Here is a 24,033-nt window from a genome sequence, read left to right on the forward strand (position 1 = left end):
CTCATTGAAGCACGTAGACGTGACCTCATTGAAGCACGTAGACAAGTTGAGAAATTCATCTCATAGATGATTTCGTTGCCACCTTTCCACCAGTGGCTTCTCACCAGAAAGTATCGCGCAGTATCGGTCTTTTTTTTTAAACCGGTTCAAGGGGCGGTTTAAGGCTCCACCCCTTGAACCTGTCAGAACTCAGATACATCCTCTGTGAGGGCATATCCGGGCCCGATACGTGTCGATACTTTGAACCTTGCTCACCAGAGAATAGATTAAGCTTGCTGACGGACATGGGATGGCAATTAAAAGGGAGAGGGTCCCAAAACAAGAAATTCCAACTTCCCAAGAGAGTTTTCAATTCAGCGAGCATAAAAGACTACTTCATGGGAAAATTTATGATACCATACCGGAAAAGCTTTGACCAATCAAATCAACCCCGTTAATTTTGATTAATATCACCTGGTACTAGTTGGTTCGCTGTAAGTTTTTTCCAATATCACGTCTTTCCAGTATCAAAGTTGAATCCGACTTTTCATACAGTTTGTTAAAACATAATGGACTGGTATTATTAGTCACTTGAAGTAATTTAGATTAGCTGAATGTGACGGCTGTGTAGCTAGCTATGGAACTAATGGCAACACCCCACACTAACCATAAATGCTAAGTGCGAGTCAGTGCTAGTGGGCTACATGCAAGTTAATTGAGGCCAGAAAACAGCATATAGAAAGAATAGCAGCTACAGAAACGCTTACCAAAATACAAAATCTTTTAGTTCAGTATGATTTCTTCTGAACATTAATAAAAGGGCCATTGTGATCCAACATTGTCCTTGCCATCCAGGGTGTTGGGCAGGATGTACTGGATACATAACTACTCTTTTGGCACTTTTGCACAAGGTGGCCGCTCTCAAAACTCGAACCAAGGGAGCAAACAATGATCCCATAAACCTGTTAACATCATAAACTGAATCATATCAATACAAGAAATTATATTTCAAGAACGAAACAGATGATTCTACATGGGGGTCATTTGGCAGCACCAACATCTCAACCGAATTGAATCACATGTCTAAAAAAGTAACAAGGTAACAGTAAGCATTAATAAATTTCTTCTGGCCTTTGACATGGACAGGCACATAATGTAGGAGAACGATGAAACCTTTTATCGACCATGAAGAAAATGTGAACTTTGTAATTGTCACAAGAAAGCAGAGGGCTCACAAGTTTTTCACTTTGTAATTGTCTATGTAGACAAACACCCCACCAAATCAAAATGGAGGTGTCCACATTTAGGGAAGTCAATGGACTGGTCTAAGTTGTAAACCCACATTAACCCAATCTTGTCAAGCTAGCCTTAAACAGGTCCTAGCTTGAGTTGAAGCAGATCCACACCAAACCTAACCCATACAAAATACAAAGTTTTGCGCTCTACATATGTGTATTTGTACTCCTTCCAAACTGAGCCTTTGAAACATTTGTAAATATAACCTTAGTTGGCTATACACCTGGTGTCGGGCATACTGTATTGGCTTTCTGAAGTCAAATCCCAAAACGCACTGTTTTAAATGTAAAATAATGCTTAAACCTACCCCCTCCCTACTTTTTGAAAAAAAAAACTAAAAAAAAAATCGATATGCACATGGTACAAAGTACCGATACACCCTTCCGCCATATCGGGGTTATCGATACTTTGAACCTTGGTACTATGTGACGAACCGTACCAAGCCAACCAGTTGCATCCTTATCCACATGGATTAATGAGTGAAGCATGAAGGGCCGGTATGAAGCCAGATAAGAAACAGGAAATCAATGCACATCCCAAGAAAGTAGAAGGGATAAGCATTAATTACCATTAAACAAATAATAATGAGAATACAAGATCTAACACCCAACAAAGCAATGTTATCACTGAATATTTAGTGAAGTGATGACCAGTCATTTTGGCCCATTAGTCAACTGAATATTTAGTGGTGCAATTGATCCAGCCCATACATTTGATGGTGAACCCCTTAAAAACCAACATGGCCTAGTACATTTCAACCAAGCTGTCTACTTTTTATTTGATGATGAATACCAACCAGCAACTCACTAGTTTCTTCTCTACAGGGAGATCAACCACACCCCAAGCACCATTTTTTTTTTTGATAAATAACCCACCCAAATACCATTACTTGATAAAGGCTTTACTCTCTTCAACCTTCTTTTTATCAGTATTCCTCTCTTCAACCATGACCTCCTATGTTGGAAGATTTACAACTTCTACACTAAAACGAATAGAAACACCGACAAAGCAGTAACAAATACATGATATGAAGTAAGCAAAATATTGTAAGAAGTAAAGAAATAGGATGCATAGTACAAATGCACATTTCTTTTAGGCCTGTAATGGACAAATGAAGATAGGAATAGCTTCAAGAGTATGGATATTACCTATATCAAAAAAGTCCCTACTGCAACAACCATAACCTTTCCTTCTAGTGCATACTTGAAAATCTTTCTGCACTTCAACTATTCCTGCTTGCAATTTAGACCCAGGCTGGGGAAGGACAACAACAAGAAAAAGATCAGAGGTAATGACTGACATATGGAGGGGAAAATAGCACAGCTGCATTTCATATGTACCATCCCTTAGAGATGGGAAAAAAGGCATTGACTCCTAAAATGTCACATAACCATATAAAAATTTTTCCCAAATATCTGGTAATGGACTTTATAACCTTTTTGAAATGATGAATAGCCAAGAAAGATACAACAGCCAGACCTAGTATTAAGCCTTGTACAATCGGGATCAAAAGTAGCTGACAAGAAGTTTGTTTGTAAGAATACAATGGGTGGGGAGATCAGCAAATGCTATGGCTGATAATCTTGCGAAGCAAGGGGCAAGTAGGGAACAATTGTATTGGGCACATTTGTAGTTTGATTTTGTTTTATGTTTTGTTTGGAGAGGTCAGAGCTCAAGCCTCTCCATGGGACGCTTGTACTTGTAATTCTCCTTGATCTAATAAAACAATTTACAAAAAAAAGGATCTGAAGTTTGAACACAAGTAAATTCAAGGCATTTGGAGGAATATTTACAAGGACTTGACTAGATAAAACCTTAATAGGAATTTTGAGATTCAAGACACAAGAAGGAATTTTGAATAGGAATATTTACAGTTGGAAATAGGTTCTGACTAGAACTTTTTGGGAACATGGTCCCCAAGAAACTTCCATCGACTGTTTGTTTTATCTTTCAGCCATGATATTTTTTTTATGGGGCTATATAAAGCAAGATGTATGGGGAATAATATCACAAAGAACCCTAATAGACTCTTTCATTCATGTGGGACGGGTAGAGGTCCTACTAACTTGGGATCTGGCGGTGGGCTTTGATGGGTTGTGGGGTGAATGAAGGTTGTGCATGGAAGATAGAAGTATTCGTGGGGATCATGACTGATTGGGAATCATTGCCAGCTGAAGGTACGGCAGGTAGTATGGTTATTATATGAGATGCTGATGCAGTTGGAGTGAAGGGTAAAGTAGGGCACTTTTCAATATCAATCTAGTTTTTAAGTACTGAAGTTGTACCGCTTTGTGGTTTCTACAAAAACAGAGGAAAGGTACCCAAATATCTCTCTTGAGACCTTACCCCAATGGGATTCCATATAAGCATTCTCCTTTCAGATTTGAAAACTTGTGACTGCAAGAATCAGGTTTCATGGATGAAATGAGGAGTTGGTGGGATGAGACTCAGGTGGAAGGTTCAGCCAATCACATTTTCAGCAAAAAGTTGAAGGCTTTGAAATATAGAAATAAATAAAAGAGTGGAAGAGTGTACTCTTCAAGGGTTGGAACAGAAAAAAAAAAAGGAAATGTTTGGATACTATTGCTGAAATAGATAGAGCAGAAGAGGAGGGTCAGATATCACAAAAGGAAAAGAGAAGAAGATTAGCAGCCAAATTGGAGTCTGATAAGGTTGCGTATCAAGAGGAATTGAAGTGGCAGAAAAGGTCCAAATGCTTACGTCTTAAAGAAGGAGATAATAACACCAAGTTTTTTCCGCAGGACAGCAAGTGCTAGAAAGGAAAATTCCATCAAGAGGTTGAGTGTGAGAAGTTGAGGAAGAAAATAGGATAAAAAGGCATAAAGTGGAGTATTATGCTAACTTATACATGGAAGAGTGGAAATAGAGACCCAAAATGGACGGTTTTGAGTTTGATGTGTGAAAATTTGAGAGAAAAAATGAATTGATTGTATTGTATTGGAAGGAGCATATACACAACTTTATATAGAATTACAGAGCTAATTTACGAGGTGATAAAATAGGAAACTAACTTTTCCTAAAAAACTAATTTCTATATCAGTGGGATTCTCCAATTAATATCCCATGATTCTAGGATATCCCATGATTCTAGGAAATTAAGTTTCCTAAACTGATGGACCTAAAATTATGGAGAATCAATCAGAGAGTCAATCTTCTACTTTCCAACACTCCCCCTCAAGCTGGTGAATATGCATCTTTCATTCCCAGCTTGGAGATAAGTCCTTGGAATGCCACATTGCAAAGCCCTTTTGTCAGCACATCTGCCAGTTCACCATTCGTTGAGACATATGGAGTGCAAATTAATCCGCTATCCAGCTTTTCCTTTATGAAATGCCTATCTATCTCAATGTGCTTTGTCCTGTCATGTTGGACGGGATTGTGAGCAATGTTAATAGCTGACTTGTTGTCACAGAATAATCTCATTGGATCTTCCCATCTGATCTTTAGGTCTTCCAAAATTATCTTGAGCCATAGTAATTCACATACTCCCTGAGCCATTGCCCTAAATTCTGCCTCCGCACTTGATCTAGCTACCACATTCTGCTTCTTACTCCTCCATGTCACAAGATTTCCTCCAAGGAACATACAGTAACCTGTAGTGGACCGCCTATCCATGGGAGAGCCTGCATAATCTGCATCGGTGTATGCCTCTAGGGTTAATCTAGTGTTTCTTTTAAACAAGATTCCTTTGCCAGGATTAGCCTTTAGGTAATGTAGTATCCTATAAACCGCCTGTAGGTGAACCTCTTTCAGGTTGTGCATAAACTGGCTAGCCACGCTCACGGCATATGCTATGTTTGGCCTTGTGTGGGCAAGATATATAAGTTTTCCTACTAATCTTTGGTACATTTCCCTATTCACGGCTGGATCTTCATTTGCTTCTCCCAATTTGTGATTTGGCTCAATCGGTGTGGAGGATGGTTTGCATGCTAACTTTCCTGTCTCTCTTAAAAGATTTGTTACATATTTTTGTTGTGAGATAAAGATGCCTTCTCTGGAATGAGCTACTTCAATCCCTAGAAAATACTTCAATCTCCCAAGTTCTTTTAATTCGAATTCTCTAACTAGACATCTTCTCAAGGCTTCCTTCTCCTTTTCATCATTTCCTGTCACAATTATGTCATCGACATATACCAGAAGAGCCGTGACTCCCCCTGCATCCGAATGCTTTATAAAGAGTGTATGATCTCCCTGACTTTGTTTGTATCCGATGGCAAGCATAACTTTAGTAAATCTTCCAAACCACGCCCTAGGTGATTGCTTAAGACCATATAATGTTTTCTTCAACCTGCAAACTTTATTTCCTTTTAGATTTCCTATGAAGCCCGGAGGAATATCCATGTATATCTCCTCCTCTAAATTACCGTGAAGAAAAGCATTCTTTACATCAAATTGCTCCAAGTACCAGTCGAAGTTAGTTGCTAGTGAAAACTCACTTGCCTTGTATCTTTCTAAATTTATCGTGAAGAAAAGCATTCTTTACATCCTTTTGCCACGAGTCTTGCCTTGTATCTTTCTAGAGAGCCGTCTGACTTGTACTTTACTGTGAAAACCCACTTGCAGCCCACGGGTTTCTTTCCTGGTGGTAGGTCAACAATTTCCCATGTTTGATTCTTATCTAGAGCCTGCATCTCTTCTCTCATAGCATCTTTCCATTTCTCATCAGATAATGCCTCAGATAAAGTATTAGGAATATGAATGGTGTTTAGACTAACTAGGAAACTCCTATGTGATGGTGAGAATTTTTTAAAGGACACAAAATTTGCTAAGGGATATAAGGGATGTTTAGTGCATTCTCTTGTGCCTTTCCTAAGGGCAATAGGAAGATCTTGGTCAGATGCTAATTCAGAAGAAATTTCTGGAACTGTATTTACCTCATTCTCAGGATTAGGAGTTGAATCTTGAACCTGCACAAGATTAGGATCCTGGTTTCTTCTTCTTGAATATACCTGCAATCTCATAGAGTCACAAAGTTCATCATTCTCTGTCATGGGTCTGGTATGAATGGGTGAAGAAGTTGGTTTGGTTTGAGGTGGTTCGATAGGTGCAAATACGGATTGAACTGGTATAGATGCTGAGTTTGGGTGTTGAGAAACTGTAGGTAGACCAAGTGGGAACAAATCTTTGTCCTTATCTTCAATGAATGACAAGGACTCCCCCTGAAGATAAGGTTGAGTGAAATATGATGTTTTTTCTTCAAAAGTAACATCAATAGAGAAAGAATTTTTTAGTAGGTGGGTGGTAACACTTATAACCCTTTTGGGTGGATGAATAACCCACAAAAATACACTTGGTGGCTCTTGGATCTAACTTCCCTCTATTATGGGTATGAACATGGACAAAAGCAGTGCATCCAAAGATTCTTGGGGTGAGATTATTTGTTGTACGTAGATCGAGATAAAATTGAGAAAGTGTTTCCATTGGTGTTTTAAATCCCAACACCCTCGAAGGTAATCGATTTATAATGTATGCGGCTGTAAGCACAGCTTCCCCCCAATAGGTTTTTGGAACATGCTGGTGGAAAAGTAAGGCTCGGGTTGCAGCTAGTAGATGACCATTCTTCCTTTCTGCTACTCCGTTTTGTTGTGGAGTATTAATGCAGGAGGATTCATGGATAATCCCTTCTTTTTGAAAATATGAAGATAAAGTTTGGTTGAAATAATCCCGTGCATTATCCGATCTAAATTTTTTGATTCCGACCCCAAACTGATTTTGGATCATGTTGTGAAAATTTGGGAGTACACTACTTACATCTGATTTAGATTTAAGAAGAAAGATCCAAGAGACCCTAGTGCAATCATCAATAAAAGGGACGAACCACCATGAGCCAGACACATTTGGAACTGTGGAGGGTCCCCATATATCACTATGGATCAAAAAGAATGGGACTGAACTTCTCTTGTTACTGATCGTGAGCCAGACACATTTGGAACTGTGGAGGGTCCCCATATATCACTATGGATCAAAAAGAATGGAACTGAACTTCTCTTGTTACTGATTGGAAAGGGCACACGCTTGTGTTTTGCAAATTCACACACATCACAATGAAAATATTCAACACTCAATCCTTTAAACAATGAGGGAAACATAGTTTTCAGAATTCCAAAAGATGGATGTCCTAGTCTAAAGTGATGAAGCCAAATGGTATCTTTGTTGGATGATGAAAGGAATGACAGAGATAACTTATCCTGGACAATATTTGATTTGCATGATTCTTCAAGATAGTAAAGTCCATTCTTCTCCTTAGCAAGTCCAATCCTCTTCCCCGTATCCTGGTCCTGAAATATACAGTAAGAAGGATAGAAAAGCACATTACAGTTCATGTCATGGGTGAGTTTTTGGATGGATATCAGGTTAGTGGACAATTTTGGAACATGAATGACACTTTTTAGTGTAAGTGATGGATTAATATGGATATCCCCAAGGCCAGCTACGGTAGTAAGGGAACCGTCTGCAATGGCTATTTTTCGATTGCTTGGGCAGGGGGTATAAGTGCTAAAATGTAGTGAGGAGTGAGTCATGTGATCTGTGGCTCCTGAGTCAATAACCCATAAATCCCTAATAGGCTCATCTGAGACATTTAGTCCGTGAGGAATAGTAAACTTACCTGAGATTGCAAGAGAGCCTGTACCACTAGGTTTCTCCAACGATCCCAGAAGCCCCCTTAACTTTTCGATCTCCTCCTTATTGAACTCGGTCTTGTCTGGAGGCTTTTCTTGGCTCAGCTGATTTGTGGTGAAGTTAGCTTGATTTCGACTCTTTTGTTGTCCTACTCGGTAGCCCCATTCCCTATTCGATGGTTTACCATTCAGCTTCCAACACTTCTCTTTGGTGTGCCTTGGTTTCTTGCAATAGGTACACCAAAGAGACTCCTTGTTGTCCCGTGCAGAGGACAAATCTGTCTTCATTCCTTCCAGTATTTTCGGTTGTTCCATCCTTGTAGTCATGGCTGAACCTTCTAGTACTTGGGGTTCAAGCATAACCCCCCTACGGCTTTCTTCAACACGAATCAAAGAAATAGTCTCATTTAGAGATGGTACCTCTTCTTTGCCGAGAATCTGGACCCTAACTTGATCAAATTCTGCGTTGAGTCCTGCAAGAAAGTCATAAACGCGATCTTTTTCGATAAAACTCTTCAGGATTGCTGCATCCGCTACACATTTAATCTCAATGCACCAATAATGATCAAGTTCTTGCCACAGGTTCTGCAGTAAATTTGCATACTCAGTAACTGTCTTGCTGCCTTGTTTAGTTGCTCCAGTCTTGACTTTGATTTCGTACACTTGTGCTGCATCACGTGCTTTTGAATATGTTTGTCGGACGGCATCCCAGATCTCTTTAGCCGTGGATAAAAACATACACGTGTCGCTGATTTCAGGGTTCATTGAATTCCATAACCATGACAAGATCATGGAGTCAGCTTCGTCCCATGCATCAAATCTTGGATCTCCTTCCTTCGGTCCCGTCCCTAAGAGATGGCTAAGCTTTCCTTTTCCCTTTAAATATGTTCGAACAAACTGAGACCACTTCAAATAATTTTTCCCGTTCAACCTATATGCTGCCTGAATGTTTTGCAGGTCGCCAGATGCTTGATGTGAGGAAACTTCTTCCGATTGTGCAGTGGTATTTGATACAGTGGCTTCTGACATATTGGGCGGGCTTCAAGAAAGAGAGAAAAACAGACAATGAAGGTCTGAAAAACTTAGTAAGGGTTGGCGATGAAGGCCTAAAGAATCTTTCAGCCAATGTAAAAAAAAGGTAACTGTAATGCTCCACCAAACTGAAGAGTGGATCGAAACCACTCAAAATCAAAACTGATCCAAACCAAACCAAAGGGATTCAGTAAATCTGCTCTAGGCAACACCAGATCTAAGATTTCAGACTGATCTGATGTCTCTACAAAGAGATCCAAGAAAAAAGGATGAATCCGATGGCGCAGCAGTCCAGAAGAAGCAAAAATGTAGAGTTCAGATCTGTAGCCGATCTCGAAGAAGAATCAAGGACACTCAAGAACCTCCCAAATACTGTTAGAGAGTTCTTGAACCAGCAGCAGAGATGACCAAAGAGATACTATGTGTGGATTAAGTCGTGACCAGCTCTGATACCATGTGAAAATTTGAGAGAAAAAATGAATTGATTGTATTGTATTGGAAGGAGCATATACACAACTTTATATAGAATTACAGAGCTAATTTACAGGGTGATAAAATAGGAAACTAACTTTTCCAAAAAAAAACTAATTTCTATATCAGTGGGATTCTCCAATTAATATCCCATGATTCTAGGATATCCCATGATTCTAGGAAATTAAGTTTCCTAAACTGATGGACCTAAACTTATGGAGAATCAATCAGAGAGTCAATCTTCTACTTTCCAACGGATGGCATTTCAGAAGAACATGCAAGAGAGCTAGAAAAGGCATTCAAGGAAGAGAAGAGGAGGTAAGGGAGGCAATTATGAAAATGGAAGGAGATAATACATCGGGCACAGACAACTTCACTATGGGAATATTACGAAAATTGGGAAGAATTTTGATTTTTTTTTATTGCTTTTGAAGGGATACACAACGAGGCGGGTAGCCTATCCCCCAACCCATAACCCCCCAGCCCAAGTGCAGGCGGGATTCGATCCCAAGTCTTTGCTATGACCAACAGGAGACCTTACCAAGCAGCTGGTTTCACTCTTCAGCAGCTTTGGAGAAAAGTTTAAATTCATCGTACATCACTCATCTCTAAGAAAAAAGGGTGGTAGAATTAAAGGACTGCAGGCCAATTAGTCTCATTGGAAGCATACATAAAGTTATTGTCAAGGTGTTGGCAAGAAGGTTGAAAAATGTCTTAGGTGGCATCATTTCTAAATGTCGAGGTACTTTTATAAAAGGAAGACTAATGGTGGATGGGATTTTGGTAGCAAATGAGCTGATTGACTCTAGACTGAGTGGAAGGGCAGTTGGTTAGATGTGTAAGGTGGATATAGAAAAGGCCCACGATAAGGTAAACTGGAACTTTTTAAATTATGTTATTAGATGGACAAATTTTGGCTCTAAATGAAGAAACTAGATGAAGGTTTGCATTACCACCCCTTTGTTCTCTATTTTGGTGAATGGGACAGCATGTGACACTACATTCGGTACTTTGGCTCAATAAAACGTGGATCATTTTAGTCTATTGGACACCACCATGGCATGGTTGAAACACACCACAACCTCTCAAAGCATTCTAATATTGTGGCATGGAACCGTGGACAGTGTGTTTACTTTGTCAAACAAAACTTTGAATTAAGTATCTTACTATAGAAGTATAGAAAATTGAATGCATCCACCGTAGCCCAGTTAATCCACACTATAGTGTGGACTGAACTGAGACATGCCTTAAAACACTATGGCGTGGATTAATGTCAGATGTGAGTCTGTCCTTCAAATCTGATACAAAACTGATAAAAAAAATAAGAAAAAGTGAGAGAGAAAGAAAGGTGAGAAGTATTGGGGAGTTCCAAGAAGAGAAGAGTGATAAGGGAAATGCTCAGAAAAGAAAAGCCAGATGTTGTGTTGATTTAGGAATCAAAACTATCAGAGGTGGATAGGAGATGGGTGAGAAGTATTTGGTCGGCTAGAGGACTGAGTTGGGCTTTTGCACAGTCTTGGGGGGCCTCAGGGGGTATTTTGACAATTTAGAAAAACGAGGATTGGACTGTACAGAAGAATTAATTCGTAACTATACGGTTACAGTGAAATTCAGAAGAAGAGTTGATGGACTAGAATGGGCTTTAACAAATGTTTATGGGCCAAATTCGTATAGAGAAAGGGTTGAGTTTTGGGAGGAATTAGCAGCTATAAGGGGATTGTGGGAGGGTCCGTGGTGCTTGGGAGGGGATTTTAATGTCATTAGGTTTGTCACTGAAACAAATAACCCCAACCATAGGATCACCTCAAGTATGAGACAACTATTTTGTGGATTCTTTTGAATTAAGGGAGTTGTCGTTGGTGCAAGTTGATTTTACCTGGTCTAATTTTCAGGAAGAACCACTTGGTTGTAAATTAGACAGATTTTTATTCTCTTCAAATTTGGAGGAAGTATGGGTGGTTTGGTGACGAGGGCACTACCTAGACCTACGTTAAATCATTGTCCAGTTAGATTATCTCAAGAAAGACTAGGAGGAAGACCTTGCCCTTTCAGATTTGAAAACATGTGGCTGTTACATCCTAACTTTCAAAAGAAAGTGAAAGAATGGTGGGAAGAGGATCAAGTGGTGTTTAGATGGAAGAGATATAGATTTTATAAGAAATTACAAAAGCTAAAAGCCAGGACCAAAGCATGGAAAAAAGAAGAGTTTGGTAGAATTGAAAATAGAAAGAAGGGTATTATTAAAAGGATTCAAGAACTTGATGCTGCTGAGGCAGAGAGAGAATTGAGGCTTGAAAAAAGGGAAGAGAGGTGGAAGTTAAAACAGGATTTGGAGGAAATTCTCAGAAAAGAAGAGATAAGCTAAAGACAAAAATCAAGATGCAAGTGGTAAGGAGAAGGTCATACAAGATTTTTCCATAGTTTGGCAAGTGGAAGAAAGAGGAAGAACATAGTTGAAAGTTTGGAATTGAAATGGGGCAGTGCTTACAAGAGAGGAAGAGATTGCAAAAGCTTTTGTGGAGCATTTTAAATCCATTTATGACAGCCCCAGTAGAGTAAGAGAGACTCTAACCGACTTTGAGTGGCATGTTGGAGAAATGGAATTGTTGGAACCCCTGGAAAGACCGTTTTGAGGTTCAAGAAATAAAGGAGACAGTTTTCTCTATGGAAATATCAAAAGCCCTAGGCCCGGATGGATTCACTATGGCTTTCTATCAAGACTGTTGGGATATCTTAGGTGATGACCTAGTGGAGGTTTTCTTGGAATTCTTTGAAAGAGGAAAAATAAACACGGGTGTGAATGCTACTTTCATAGTTTTGATCCCTAAGAAGGTGCCTGCAGTTCAGCCCAAGGACTTTAGACCTATCAACCTGAGGAGTTTGTATAAGATCATTTCTAAAGTTCTTGCACTAAGACTCAAGAAAGTCCTCCCTTAATCTCATCGAATCAAATTGTCGGATTTGTGAAAGGGAGACAAATTATCGATCAGATTTTAATAGCCAATAGAAGTGTGGATTACACAAAAAGAAAAGGAGAAAAGGGTCGGATTTGTAAACTTGACCTAGAAAAGGCTTATGATTTGGTGGATTGGGATTTCTTGCTAGAAGTGTTGAGGAATAGAGGCTTTGGGGAGAGATGGTGTAAGTGGATGAAGGGTTGTATTACCTCGTCACTTATCAATCTTAGTGAATGGAGTAGCTAGGGACTTCTTTCCTGCAAAGAGGGGCCTTAGACAAGGAAACCCTTTGTCAGTTTTCCTCTTCACCTTAGTAGTGGATGTCCTAAGTGTCTTGATTTCTAGGGATGATTCAAGAAATCAACTAAAAGGTTGGAGAGTTTGGAGGCAACAAGTGATTCTCACTCACCTACAATTTGTGGATGATATCATTATCTTTTGTGAAGGGGAAATTGAGGAGATGGATAATTTGAGATTGGTAGTGATGAATTTTGAGTCTCCAATCTGAAAATCAACTGGTGTTAGACAGTGTATACCCTTAGCTCCAATCAGAATGATGTACATTATGACATTTAATGTAAATGAATAAAGTACATATTTGATTCATGTTATTATGGTGTATTTCTGTGTAATACCCTTAAACTGGACACTTATGAGACTCGTGTTAGTTTAGATCTTCACAGTCGTTGGATAGATCTGGGGAGATTTATCCTGCCAAGGCTGACACTAATGTGCCGCCAAGTTGGTTGGGGTGGCTTGTCTCAGCTACCAGGGTGAGACCTGAGGTACATGTAGTGTGGGTTTTCTTGAAACCCTGAACCGGACCAGAATTCTAGTATTGCCCTGGACCTTGGAGATAGATGAGCAAAACTGGAATGTTACACCTGACCCCTAGACTCGATTATGATACTACACTAGATGTTGGATTGGGCTATCCTTGATATGCCAATCAGTGAGATCCTTAGAGGGGGTCAAAACCTGGGTATGTTGGGGCAGTCCGAGAATTCATCTGAGTGGGTGATCATAATGACAGGATCAGCCCCTTTGTCGGACAAAGTGAATGATCGGGGATGCACTCTCTCTGATGGAAACCAAATATGTCGGCAGTCGATTTCAACCATTGAAATTTGTTTTGCAAAATATATTTATATAGAGATATACATATATATATTATGGTTTCAAAATGTTTGCAAAAGGTTTTAATTCCTGAGATCCATATGAGTAGAGAGTGCATCACTATACCTTGCAGCCGAGGGAGAGGTCTTCTCTTGTCGGGCAGTGTTTGATCATTATGGGCTGAGAGGTCAAGTGTAAGACCATTGAGGGTAATACCTGATGGGCTAATCTTGCATCTGCCCATAGTCCTTGGGTTTTTATAAGGTGGTTTGACCCATGGACCATTTAATGTAAATGTTGGGCCCATTAAGAGCCAATGGTGATGGACTCAGGGGTTCACTGTCTCCTACAGTGAATTCGGTCAGGCCTTGTAACAAAGGCTAGGTTGAACCCATGTGGTTGATGTGTAGATCAATGTTTGGGTCCCACGCCATACAAGGATATCCAACTGGGCAGCAATAAATAGGGTAAGTGAGCATATGGACTTAATGGGCCTAAATCCCAATTCGAACTGGCTTAATGAGATTAATTAAAAGAAGGCGGTTCTGGGATTTAGATTAGCAGATAGGATAAGGGATTATCCCTATCCACTCAGAGAGACCAGATCCAAATAAAGATTTGGATCAGGAAACTCCTAATTAGATTAGGAGGGTTGATCTTTCTGCAGATAAGGGATTATCCTTATCTCTTAAAGAGAGTCCAGATCCAAATACAAGATTTGGATTAGGAAACTCCTAATGGGATTAGGAGAACCTCTCTTTAAAGGTTATAAATAGAACAGCAAGGGGCAAACCTCAACACATAGAAAACAAGACAGATCATCTGGTTCGCAAATTACAAGAAAGGAAATCTTGCTGTTCGACTACTTCTGATTTCTACCCTTTCCTGCTCTTGCCGCCTCTGCCAGTTCGATCTCCACCTGTAGGAGCGATCAAGAATAGTTCTTGATATTACCTTTTGGGAGAAAAGGTAATCTAAAGTCGTGCTCACCTACCCTCCATCGAATTCTTGCTAAAGAATTCAGATCTTGCTGAAAAACCATCCTACTAATTCTGCTCCACCCTACGCTGTGTCATCTTCAATAGGAGCAATCTTTGGTATTCTCCTTGGGCATGAACACCTTCATTGGGAGTTACTGCTACTCTGTATCAGGTATATCCCTCTCCTACCTTTTTTGTTTCAGATCTGGTCTGGTTTGGTTTCAAGATTGATCCTTGAAAATGCAGTTTTCTAAAATAAGGAATGTGATTCCCACATGGGAGAGAGAGAAATTTTTGAAATTTCGCCCAACCTTCCTACAGGGTTCGGCCATCCATATGATGGATCTCTCATCCCTTCAATTGGAACAAGAGTTGTGTAGCGGGGGTGAATTTACAGGAAGATGAGGTGCATTTGGTGGCTAGGGCTTTAGGTTGCGAGGTAAGTGGTTGGCCTCTGGTATATTTAGGTCTGCACCTGGGGGAATCCTAGAACAGAAAGCTTTTGGTACCCAGTTTTGGAAAGATTCACTAAGAAGCTAGCAGGGTGGAAGAGAAATTATATCTCGCTAGGGGGTAGAATCACTTTAATCAAATCCACTCTGACCAACCTTCAGGTGTATTTTCTATCTACCTTTAAGCTTCCTGCCAAGGTTGCCAATAAGTTAGAAAAAGCTCATGAGAAACTTTCTATGGGAACCGGGTGACTCAAAAAAGAACCATTTAGTGAAGTGGGAAGTAGTTTCTAGAAAAAAGGAAGCAGGGGGTCTAGGGCCTCTAGGCATTGGCAATATCAGATTAAGAAATGTAGGTTTGTTAGGAAAGTGGTTGTGGAGATTTCCTTTGGAGCAAGACACTTTGTGGCACTTGGAGGTGAAAAGTATTCATAGGATGGCAACTAATGGATGGGATGTTGGCGTCGACCCTAGGGCTTCTCATTCCTCCCCTTGGAAAGTAATTGTTGGAGTCTTTGCCTTCCTTTCAGCCTTTCGTCATATTTGATGTGTGCTCAGGTAATAAAATTCTGTTTTGGAAGGACCTTTAGCTTGGGAACACCCCCCTAAAGGTTAGATTCTCGGTAATGTATTCTCTTTCCCTAAATAAATTCAAAACCATCTCCTCACTTCATGTATCTGAGGGGACTTGGGATTTGGGTTTGAGAAGAGGGTTGAGGGATTCAGAATTGGCTTCTGTAGATGAGTTATTCACTGCACTAAGTCCAGTTTTCCTAGATCTTTCTTGCCCAAACAATAGAATTTGGAAAGTCTTCTTCTGGAAATTTCTCTTGTTCATCTTTTTTCAACACCTTAGCTCAGTCTTCTATTGTGTTTGTCTCCTTTCCTGCTAAAGAAGTTTAGCATTCTCCTTTGCCGCCAAAGGTTAGGACTTTTTGTTGGGAAGTGGCTCTTCAAAAGATCAATACTATGGATGTACTTCAAAGAAAAAGGCCAGACTGGTGCCTTCCCTACATGTCTGTTACCTTTACTTAAGAAATGGTGAGATGGTGACTAATCTTTTGATTTCTTGTCCTTTTGCTTCTTATTTGTGGGATTGGTTCTCTTATTTGTTTGGTTGCAAATGGAATCCCCCCCCCCGAGTGTGCTGAACCTTTTTTACTCTAGTTTCTTCTGACAACCAAGGAAAAGAGGCAAGGTAATGTGGAGAATAACAAGAGCAGCCATCCTATGGTCAATTTGGGAAGAGAGAAACAATAGGATCTTCCTAGGGCAAGAAAAATCCAAGGAAGCACTTGTTGAGGTTGTCACCATCAAGGTTATGCATTGGCTGAAAGTACACCATCTCTCAAGGACTTCTCCTCAGCTGACTTAATTAGAAATTGGAGTGCTATAGATGTATCCTCTCCTTACTCCCCTGTGGTACAAGAAAGTTGGGTAGCACCGCCTCAGTTCAGGGTGAAGCTAAACTTTGATGGAAGCTCCTTGGGTAATCTAGGTTAGTCGGGAGTTGGGGTGTGTTCAGAAATGAGGAAGGAAAAGTCTTGGCCCTTTACTTGGGCCCAATTGAGGTGGGAGATTCATTAAGGGCAGAAGTAATTACCTTACTTCAAGGTTTGAGACTGGCGAAACAATGGGAAATGCAGCAATTAGAAGTGGAAGGAGACTCCAAGCTGGTAATAGGGTGGATGCAATCTGGAAACCTGGGAGTGTGGTCTCTTAGACAGCCTCTAAGAGAGATTATTAGCTTAGCAAGGGAGATCGGGGTGCATTTTAAATGGGTAAGAAGGTCAAAAAATGGAATGGCTGACACTTTAGCTAAGCAAGGAGTTACTAGGGAGGCTTTGTTTTGGGCCTGTTTGTAAGTTTTTTATTTTCTTTTTCCATCCATTTTGTGGGTGGTAAGCCTGTACTCTTTTCAATTCTCTAATGAAAGTTACCGTTTCCTATCAAAAAAAATAGGGTGGATGCAATCTGGAAACTTGGGAGTTTGGTCTCTTAGACAGCCTCTAAGAGAGATTATTAGCTTAGCAAGGGAGATTGGGGTGCATTTTAAATGGGTAAGAAGGTCAGCATGGAATGGCTGACACTTTAGCTAAGCAAGGAGTTACTAGGGAGGCTTTGTTTTGGGCTTGTTTGTAAGTTTTTGTTTTTTTCCATCCATTTTGTGGGTGGCAAGTCTATAATCTTGTCAATTCTCTAATGAAAGTTATCGTTTCCTAATAAAAAAAAAAAGAACTTTAAAGTGCAGGGTTAGAAATGAAATCATACAAAGGAACCTAGGAGTAGCTCCAATAGGTGACAAAATGAGAAAGTAGATTAAGATGGTTTAGTCACATACATAGAAGACCATCTACAACAACAACACCTATTAGATAAAGTATCCATTACAAGTTGAAGGGATTCAAGAAGAGCTACAGGCAGACCAAAAAGGACTTTGGTGGAAGACAAAAAAAGATTTAAGTGCCCATAACTTGAATGATAGTTATGGCACCGAACAGAATGGAATGGCAAAACAGGATTCATGCAGCCAACCCTATATAGTTGGGACAAGGCTTAGAGGAGGATGATGATGACTAGACTAATCAATATCAGTTCTGTTATGACATTAAAATAACACTATTAGATGATGGCTATAACTCTAATAATATCTGATGTTATACTAGTATATAACACAATACAATCCCCCCAGAATATTCGGTTATATTATCATTATAACTGGTCCAACCATCAACTCATTAACATGATATAACTATAACAGTTAAATATAAATAATACAGTATATGTCAACTCATTAACATGATATAACTATAGCAGTTAAATATAAATAATACAGTATATGTATTGCATGTTTGCAAAATGTTCCCTTACTGTGATATTGCAATACTCTTCTGTTTAAACTGATATGATTTCTTTTATTGGTGAGTTAAATCATAATCTTTAAACTGAATTGAGTTGCAACAATTCATAATAGTTAGTTAATTACTAGAGCACAATCTTCCTAAATTGAGGTGCCAAACTGGTTGGATTACAATTCTTATGGGAACATTTCTTGGGTTTTTAATGGCCCTGTTTCTGCTCAAGATGCTTCAGAGTTCGGAGGCAGAGGTTGAAGCTCTGTTGGTGGGTCTTCAGTCAGCTAAATCCCTGCAGGTTGATTCTGTGTTAGTTGAGGGTAATTCTAGAACCACCATTCACATTGGATGGGCTAAAAAGAAAAGTACAGGTCCTTGGAGGCTAGCTCATTTCTTGTGATAAATTTATGACATCTCAGATTTTATGCAATGCAGCTTCTGAAGGATCCCCGGGAGTTTAAATTTTCTGCAGATGGTTTAGCTAAATAGGGTGAGAAGGAAATTACATTGTATAGTGCGAATTCTTATCCTATATCTTGAGTGGGAATTACATTTTTAGTTTGGAAGCCCTGTTTGTTCATCTCCTCATTTCCCTTTTCCTTTTAAATGAAAGTTACCTTTTTTTCAAAAAAACAAACAATACAGGTTAGAATATATGAAAATGTCACATTAATTCTTTTAAAAGTATTAGGTAACTATAATTGTATATTGAATGAAAAGGTAGGTCATAGAATAATCAACAATGTATTGCCAAAATGTTCCTTTCCCCTTTCTTCGGGAGATGGGCAACCTAACATTGGAAAAAACAATTATTGCACCCATCCAAATGCCTAAGAGATACCAATTGACACAAAAAAATAATAAAATAATAAAAAATGCATTATCAAATTAACCTCTACTAGAGATAAATTGCCATGGAAATTCTATGTAAAGAAACAACTAATTACAAAGGACAAAAAACATCTTTGGGGTGTTAAGAAAGACAAATCAGCAGCTTATGCTTACTCACATTTGATGCTGAGCAGAAAGAAATGCCACTGCAGAAGTTATTTCCTAATACTGCATAGCAGCTGATATATGTTGCTCCTCATTGTCCAAGCTGTATTTGTTCAGAATAACCAAGAAGCTTTTTGAATAAGGGCACAAGGCCAATCAAAGCAATTTGGAGCTGTTCTGAGCTATTCAAGCGAATACTGACTTGGCCAGCCCCCTTGTTGTTCAAATTGGCCCGAGCAACCATGTTTGTATACCGTCCTATAGGGAACTGAGATTGTACATTACACCCGATTGCAAGATCTCCACGCCAATCCATGATAGAGAGACCAAGAGTTGATAGAGTGCGACCAAGAGGATAATCCTTATCTCTCAAGGTGGCTTCCAGATTGCCACCATATGCCACATCACCACGACCAGTCATAGCACCCCCAGAGATAACCAACCGGAATCTTTTGTTAACAACCAATTTGTCTTCAAGCTTCAGTCCAGCTGTAAAGGCCTCACCCAAAAGAGCAACCGAAAGTCCAGCCACCATTTTATTGTGTCTAAAGTTACTAAATCTCGTTTCACTGCGCAAAGTATAAAACATGTCCTTTCCAACAGTCTGTGTGTCAAAGCCTAAGGAAGTTGCCTTACCTTCACCATGCTTGATGGAACTGGCCAGTTCCATTTGGAGATTAGACTCCTTTTTATCCTTTGTAACCTGACCAGAAAAGGACAAAGGTATCTTATCTTTAACCGCAAATAATCTTTCCACATTTATACCCTCATAACCAACATCATGATCCCAACCATGAGTTTCTAAAACGGGCCTCACAAGCCACTGGTTAGAGGAATCCAGGTAGCGGTAGCGGTGCGTGGGATTGTCTGAATCAAATGAAGTTGGCAAAGCCAGATCTGGCATGGGAACCGGCACAGATGCAGCGCCACCACTTTCTTCTTCTGTGTTCTCATTATAGTCATTTGGCAAATCCTTAGCAGACGCAGCCATTTTCTTCAATAGTTTCCGCCGCTTCCTCTCCTCCTTCAATTGTTTTTTTATAAAAAGCTTTTCTCTGTATTCTAGTTCATCAAAATATGCCTTTTTTTGGGCTTTACTCAACTTTTCAAGTTGAGCCTTGGTCAGGCGCTTAAATGGTGGCAATTCATCATAATCTGACTCTTCATCTGAGTCTGTTGTCTCATCCAAGTCCTCATCCAATGTATCATCATCATCACCGAACTGTTCTTCTGGCAATTTCAGCTGGGGCCTTGATTGAAGAAGAGATGATAAAAGGTGTGGCAAAGGGAGTACCCGTGAACGTGTTGCAAAAGGCTTTCCAGGTGGACTATCTTGTAGCTTTAAGAGTGTGTTTGCCTCAGCTAAAATCTTTGAAGCAAAGGAAAGCAGTAATAGATGAGGTTTCCAAACCTGCCCATTTGGCAAGACTCTCTGCCCTGCCCTGTTTGTTCTGCAGGCAGAATGATTCTCCACTAATGAAACAGGATTCATAAGACGCATGTCCCCTGCTGCCTGGCGAATTGCTTGCTGAACCACGTGCGAACGCTGGGTCACAAACATCTCATAACTTGATGCAGTACCATTTGGACCATCAGGCGGAGCAGAGGCTGCATGGGTCAGAACCACAATTGCATTAAACCAAATAGATGGTCCAAATATCTCCGTGATTGTACGCAATAATGGCATATCACCAAAGTCCCTGCTTTGCATATCTAACCTGTCAAGATACAAAACAATATCTGGAGGGGTCTTCTTGATGAAACGCTTGACAGAATGCAGGATCTTCTCATTGTGCTGTTGATCTGACCAGGAAGGTAAGAGACCCGGTGTATCAATCACCCTAACCTTGATCCCTTGAACTGTTCCCACCACGTCCTGGACCTTCTTTGTGCTCATTTGGAACGCATCAGTTTTGAACTTTACCTCATCAAATATAGAATTGATAGTTGCACTTTTACCAACTCCAGTCTTTCCAAGAACCATAATGGTGCATGAGAAGTCAAGAGGTTCCTGCCCAGCCGCCTCAAGCTGCTCTGCCATAGCACTTGCTCGGTCAAAACTAAAAGCACCTGCCCGACTAGTGTTTCTCCCTCGAAGCTGTTCAGCTAGTCCTAGCCTGTATAGAACCTGAGCTACAACAACATTATGGGGAGTCTGCCCAAGCCTGTAAGCAAGTCGTAAAAATTTCACCCGGATCATCTGTAGCTTTTCGCGAGTCTCATCATTCTCCTCAGTTTCACCATTCATGGGGTCTTCAACAAGTTGAGCTTGATGCTGAGGTACAGATCCATTCACCCGAGGCTGTTGCAGTGTGCGTGGAGCAGGTTCCAACAATGGGGCAGCACCTCCAAGGCCTGCTGGACGAGCAGGAGAAGCAGGCAGAGTAGGAGATGAGGACAAATTCCTAGAACTAACACCAACTGCGGACTGGATTTCTGGTTCTCTGTTCCCTCCCAACTTCTGTTCCTCTCCCAGATCTTTTGATTTCTGATCCTCAGGCTCTTCAACATCAGGATTATCATAGTTTTCCATACTTCTATCAACAGACTGAGGCCCAGAATCTTGAGAAGCTGTCTCATCTGATTCAGCAGTATAAGCATTAATCTTCTCGTTAATTTCAGAAATAGAAGCTTCTGGTATTTGTGAAGTTACAAATTCTGGACTATCGGCCTCATTCTTGCAAGATTCTACAGGAGCTGGGGTTACTGGTTCCGCACTGTCCACCTCATCCTTGCAAACTTCTACAGGAGCTGGAATTGCTGGTTCTGAACCATTCCCCTCATCCTTGCAAGCTTCTACGGGAGATGGAATTGCTATCTCTTGACCGTCCACCTCATCCTTGCAAGCTTCTACAGGAGCTGAAATTGTTGGTTCTGGACCATCCCCCTCATCCTTGCAAGCTTCTACAGGAGCTGGAATTGCTAGTTTTGGACCATCCACCTCATCCTTGCAAGCTTCAACAGGAGCTGGAATTGCTAGCTTTGGACCGTCCACCTCATCCTTGCAAGCTTCTACAGGAGCTGGAATTGCTGGTTTTGGACCGTCCACCTCATCCGTGCAAGCTTCTACAGGAGATGGAATTGCTGGTTTTGGACCATCCACCTCATCCTTGCAAGCTTCTACAGGAGCTGGAATTGCTGGTTCTGGACCATCCCCCTCATCCTTGCAAGCTTCTACAGGAGCTGGAATTGCTAGTTTTGGACCACCCATCTCATCCTTGCAAGCTACAGGAGCTGGAATTGCTGGTTCTGGACCATCCCCCCCATCCTTGCAAGCTTTTACAGGAGCTGAAATTGCTAATTTTGGACCATCCACCTCATCCTTGCAAGCTACAGGAGCTGGAATTGCTGGTTCTGGACCACCCCCCTCATCCTTGCAAGCTTCTACAGGAGCTGGAATTGCTGGTTCTAGACCATCACCCTCATCCTTGCAAGCTTCTACAGGAGCTGGAATTGCTGGTTCTGGACCATCCCCCTCATCCTTTCTAGGTTCTACAGGAGCTGGAATTACCGGTTCTGGACAGTCCACCTTATCTTTCAGAAAAGTTATGTGGTTAGTCGAAGAGTCCTCTGGTTGCTTGCTCTCATTAGAATCATTTAGTTGAGAAGACTCAACCGCACCTGACTCCACATGGACAACATCACCATTTTCCTGAACAACTGGAGTTTCCTCCAAACTCAACTCAACCAAATTTTCAGTATGGGGCTTCACGAGAGGTGCTAAGGTCCTCCCATCCACCTCTTCTTGGTTCCTCAGTAATTTACTTTCTCTGTCATTACCGTCAGCATCAGCTACAGACACCTTATCCACATCTGCTTCTGCATTATTAGCCATGCCAGCATCCTCCAACCTAACAGATTCTTCTGATATAAATTCCATCCGGTTATCTACCACATCAGCAGAAAGCTTAGCATCATCAAGAAGCTCCGGGGCAACCAAATCTTCTATCGTTTCAGTAACAACCAGTTCTTCCTCTTTGGGGGTCCGAGTCCGAGCTTCACTAGGAAGGTCGATCGCCTCTTCAAACTTGTCAGCCTCATGGCCTCCATTAGAGATTTCATTAGCTTCAAAACGATCAAAAATTCGAAGCCTCACTACACTCCGATCCCCATTAACAACAACTTGCTCCAAACCAGCCTTTGGTGTCTCATATACGGCATGGGCGTCATCAAGATGCTCATCCATCGCTTCCACAAAAAAATCATCCCCTTCAGAATCCTTGGGTTGATGGTACCCGCGACCAGCCCTCTCTCCTACTCTCGGCTGAGAAACCCCATCTTCCACTGCCTTTGTTTCTGCAAGCTGAGATCTATTGGCGATTGCAACCCCAGTTTCCATTATTATTCTTCGGTTATCGCTTCAAACCCTAAAATCACCAGAACCAGAAAAAACAATCTCAGGACCTACAGACCCAATCCTCAAGCAATCACCAGTAAACGGTTAATAATTCCAAAAATAAACACGAGTTGGGTTGAGAGAAAAAGAAATTATACATAAAATCGATAAGCTCCGCTAGTTCAGATTAGAGAGGGATAAAAAAACACACGAGGAATATAAAACTGAAACTACGGAACTCCTTAAACAATCTATTCATTTTTCATTTTTTTCTTTCGTTGGTTAGCCTTTATTTCTAGGGTTTTGCAATATAAATCAAAAGTTCCCACGGGAATCAAAAAGCAAGAGAAAGAAGGAAATTGTAAAATATATAATAGATACAAGAGAAAGCTTACCTGGTTAAAGAGAGGACTTAAGGCTCTCTCTCTCTCTATCTATCTATCTTGTTGGGAGTCGGACGAGGATCTTCTCACCGCTTTATTTCAATTCATCTCTGCGACTCTTTCAATCCAGTTAATGTACTGCATAGCAAGGTTTTGATAGATGGGAAGAAGTCCGGATAAGAGACGATCGACGGTCCACGATGTTCCGGGTTTAGAACGAGACACTGACATAGTGTGGTTTGAAAGTATCGATCACTACATATCTCTGCTATTTTGTTGTGGTTTAACCTTTTCCTCCTGTGGTCTTACCTAATTCCAACCCTACACGTGGTTAGACCATTCATCCGGTCGGTGGGACCGACTTTAATTGCCATTAACATCTCCTCAGCTTTTAAGTTTTAATTAATAAGCCCCGAGTGCAAATGCTAGAATGTATTTTATTTTAATTCATGCCTTGGAATCTGTTTGTTATCATTATCAAGACAAATGCATTCTCTGCCAATCACTAGAAAAACTGAATCATAGTGCATATATTGAGA

General features: G+C 40.6%; 1 protein-coding gene across 2 annotated transcripts; it reads right to left on the minus strand.

Annotated features, from left to right (window-relative positions):
- Positions 1 to 684: 684 nt before the first annotated feature.
- LOC104601600 (translocase of chloroplast 120, chloroplastic-like) lies at positions 685 to 23,730 on the minus strand. 2 transcript variants are annotated; one of them, XM_088892857.1, is made up of 4 exons: positions 23,507 to 23,730; positions 18,789 to 23,142; positions 2,424 to 2,529; positions 685 to 941 (listed from the first exon to the last, which is right to left on the minus strand). In XM_088892857.1, the coding sequence occupies exon 2, from the start codon at positions 23,112 to 23,114 to the stop codon at positions 18,867 to 18,869; it is 4,248 nt and encodes a 1,415-aa protein (XP_088748983.1). In that variant the 5' UTR covers positions 23,115 to 23,142; positions 23,507 to 23,730; the 3' UTR covers positions 685 to 941; positions 2,424 to 2,529; positions 18,789 to 18,866. The 2 variants fall into 2 exon arrangements, with proteins under 2 accessions (XP_088748983.1, XP_088748982.1); XM_088892856.1 differs by lacking the exon at positions 2,424 to 2,529.
- Between the last annotated feature and the right edge of the window lie 303 nt (positions 23,731 to 24,033).

This window comes from Nelumbo nucifera, chromosome 8 (assembly GCF_055504915.1).
Source record: "Nelumbo nucifera cultivar China Antique chromosome 8, China Antique-T2T, whole genome shotgun sequence".
NCBI classification, from domain to species: Eukaryota; Viridiplantae; Streptophyta; class Magnoliopsida; order Proteales; family Nelumbonaceae; genus Nelumbo; species Nelumbo nucifera.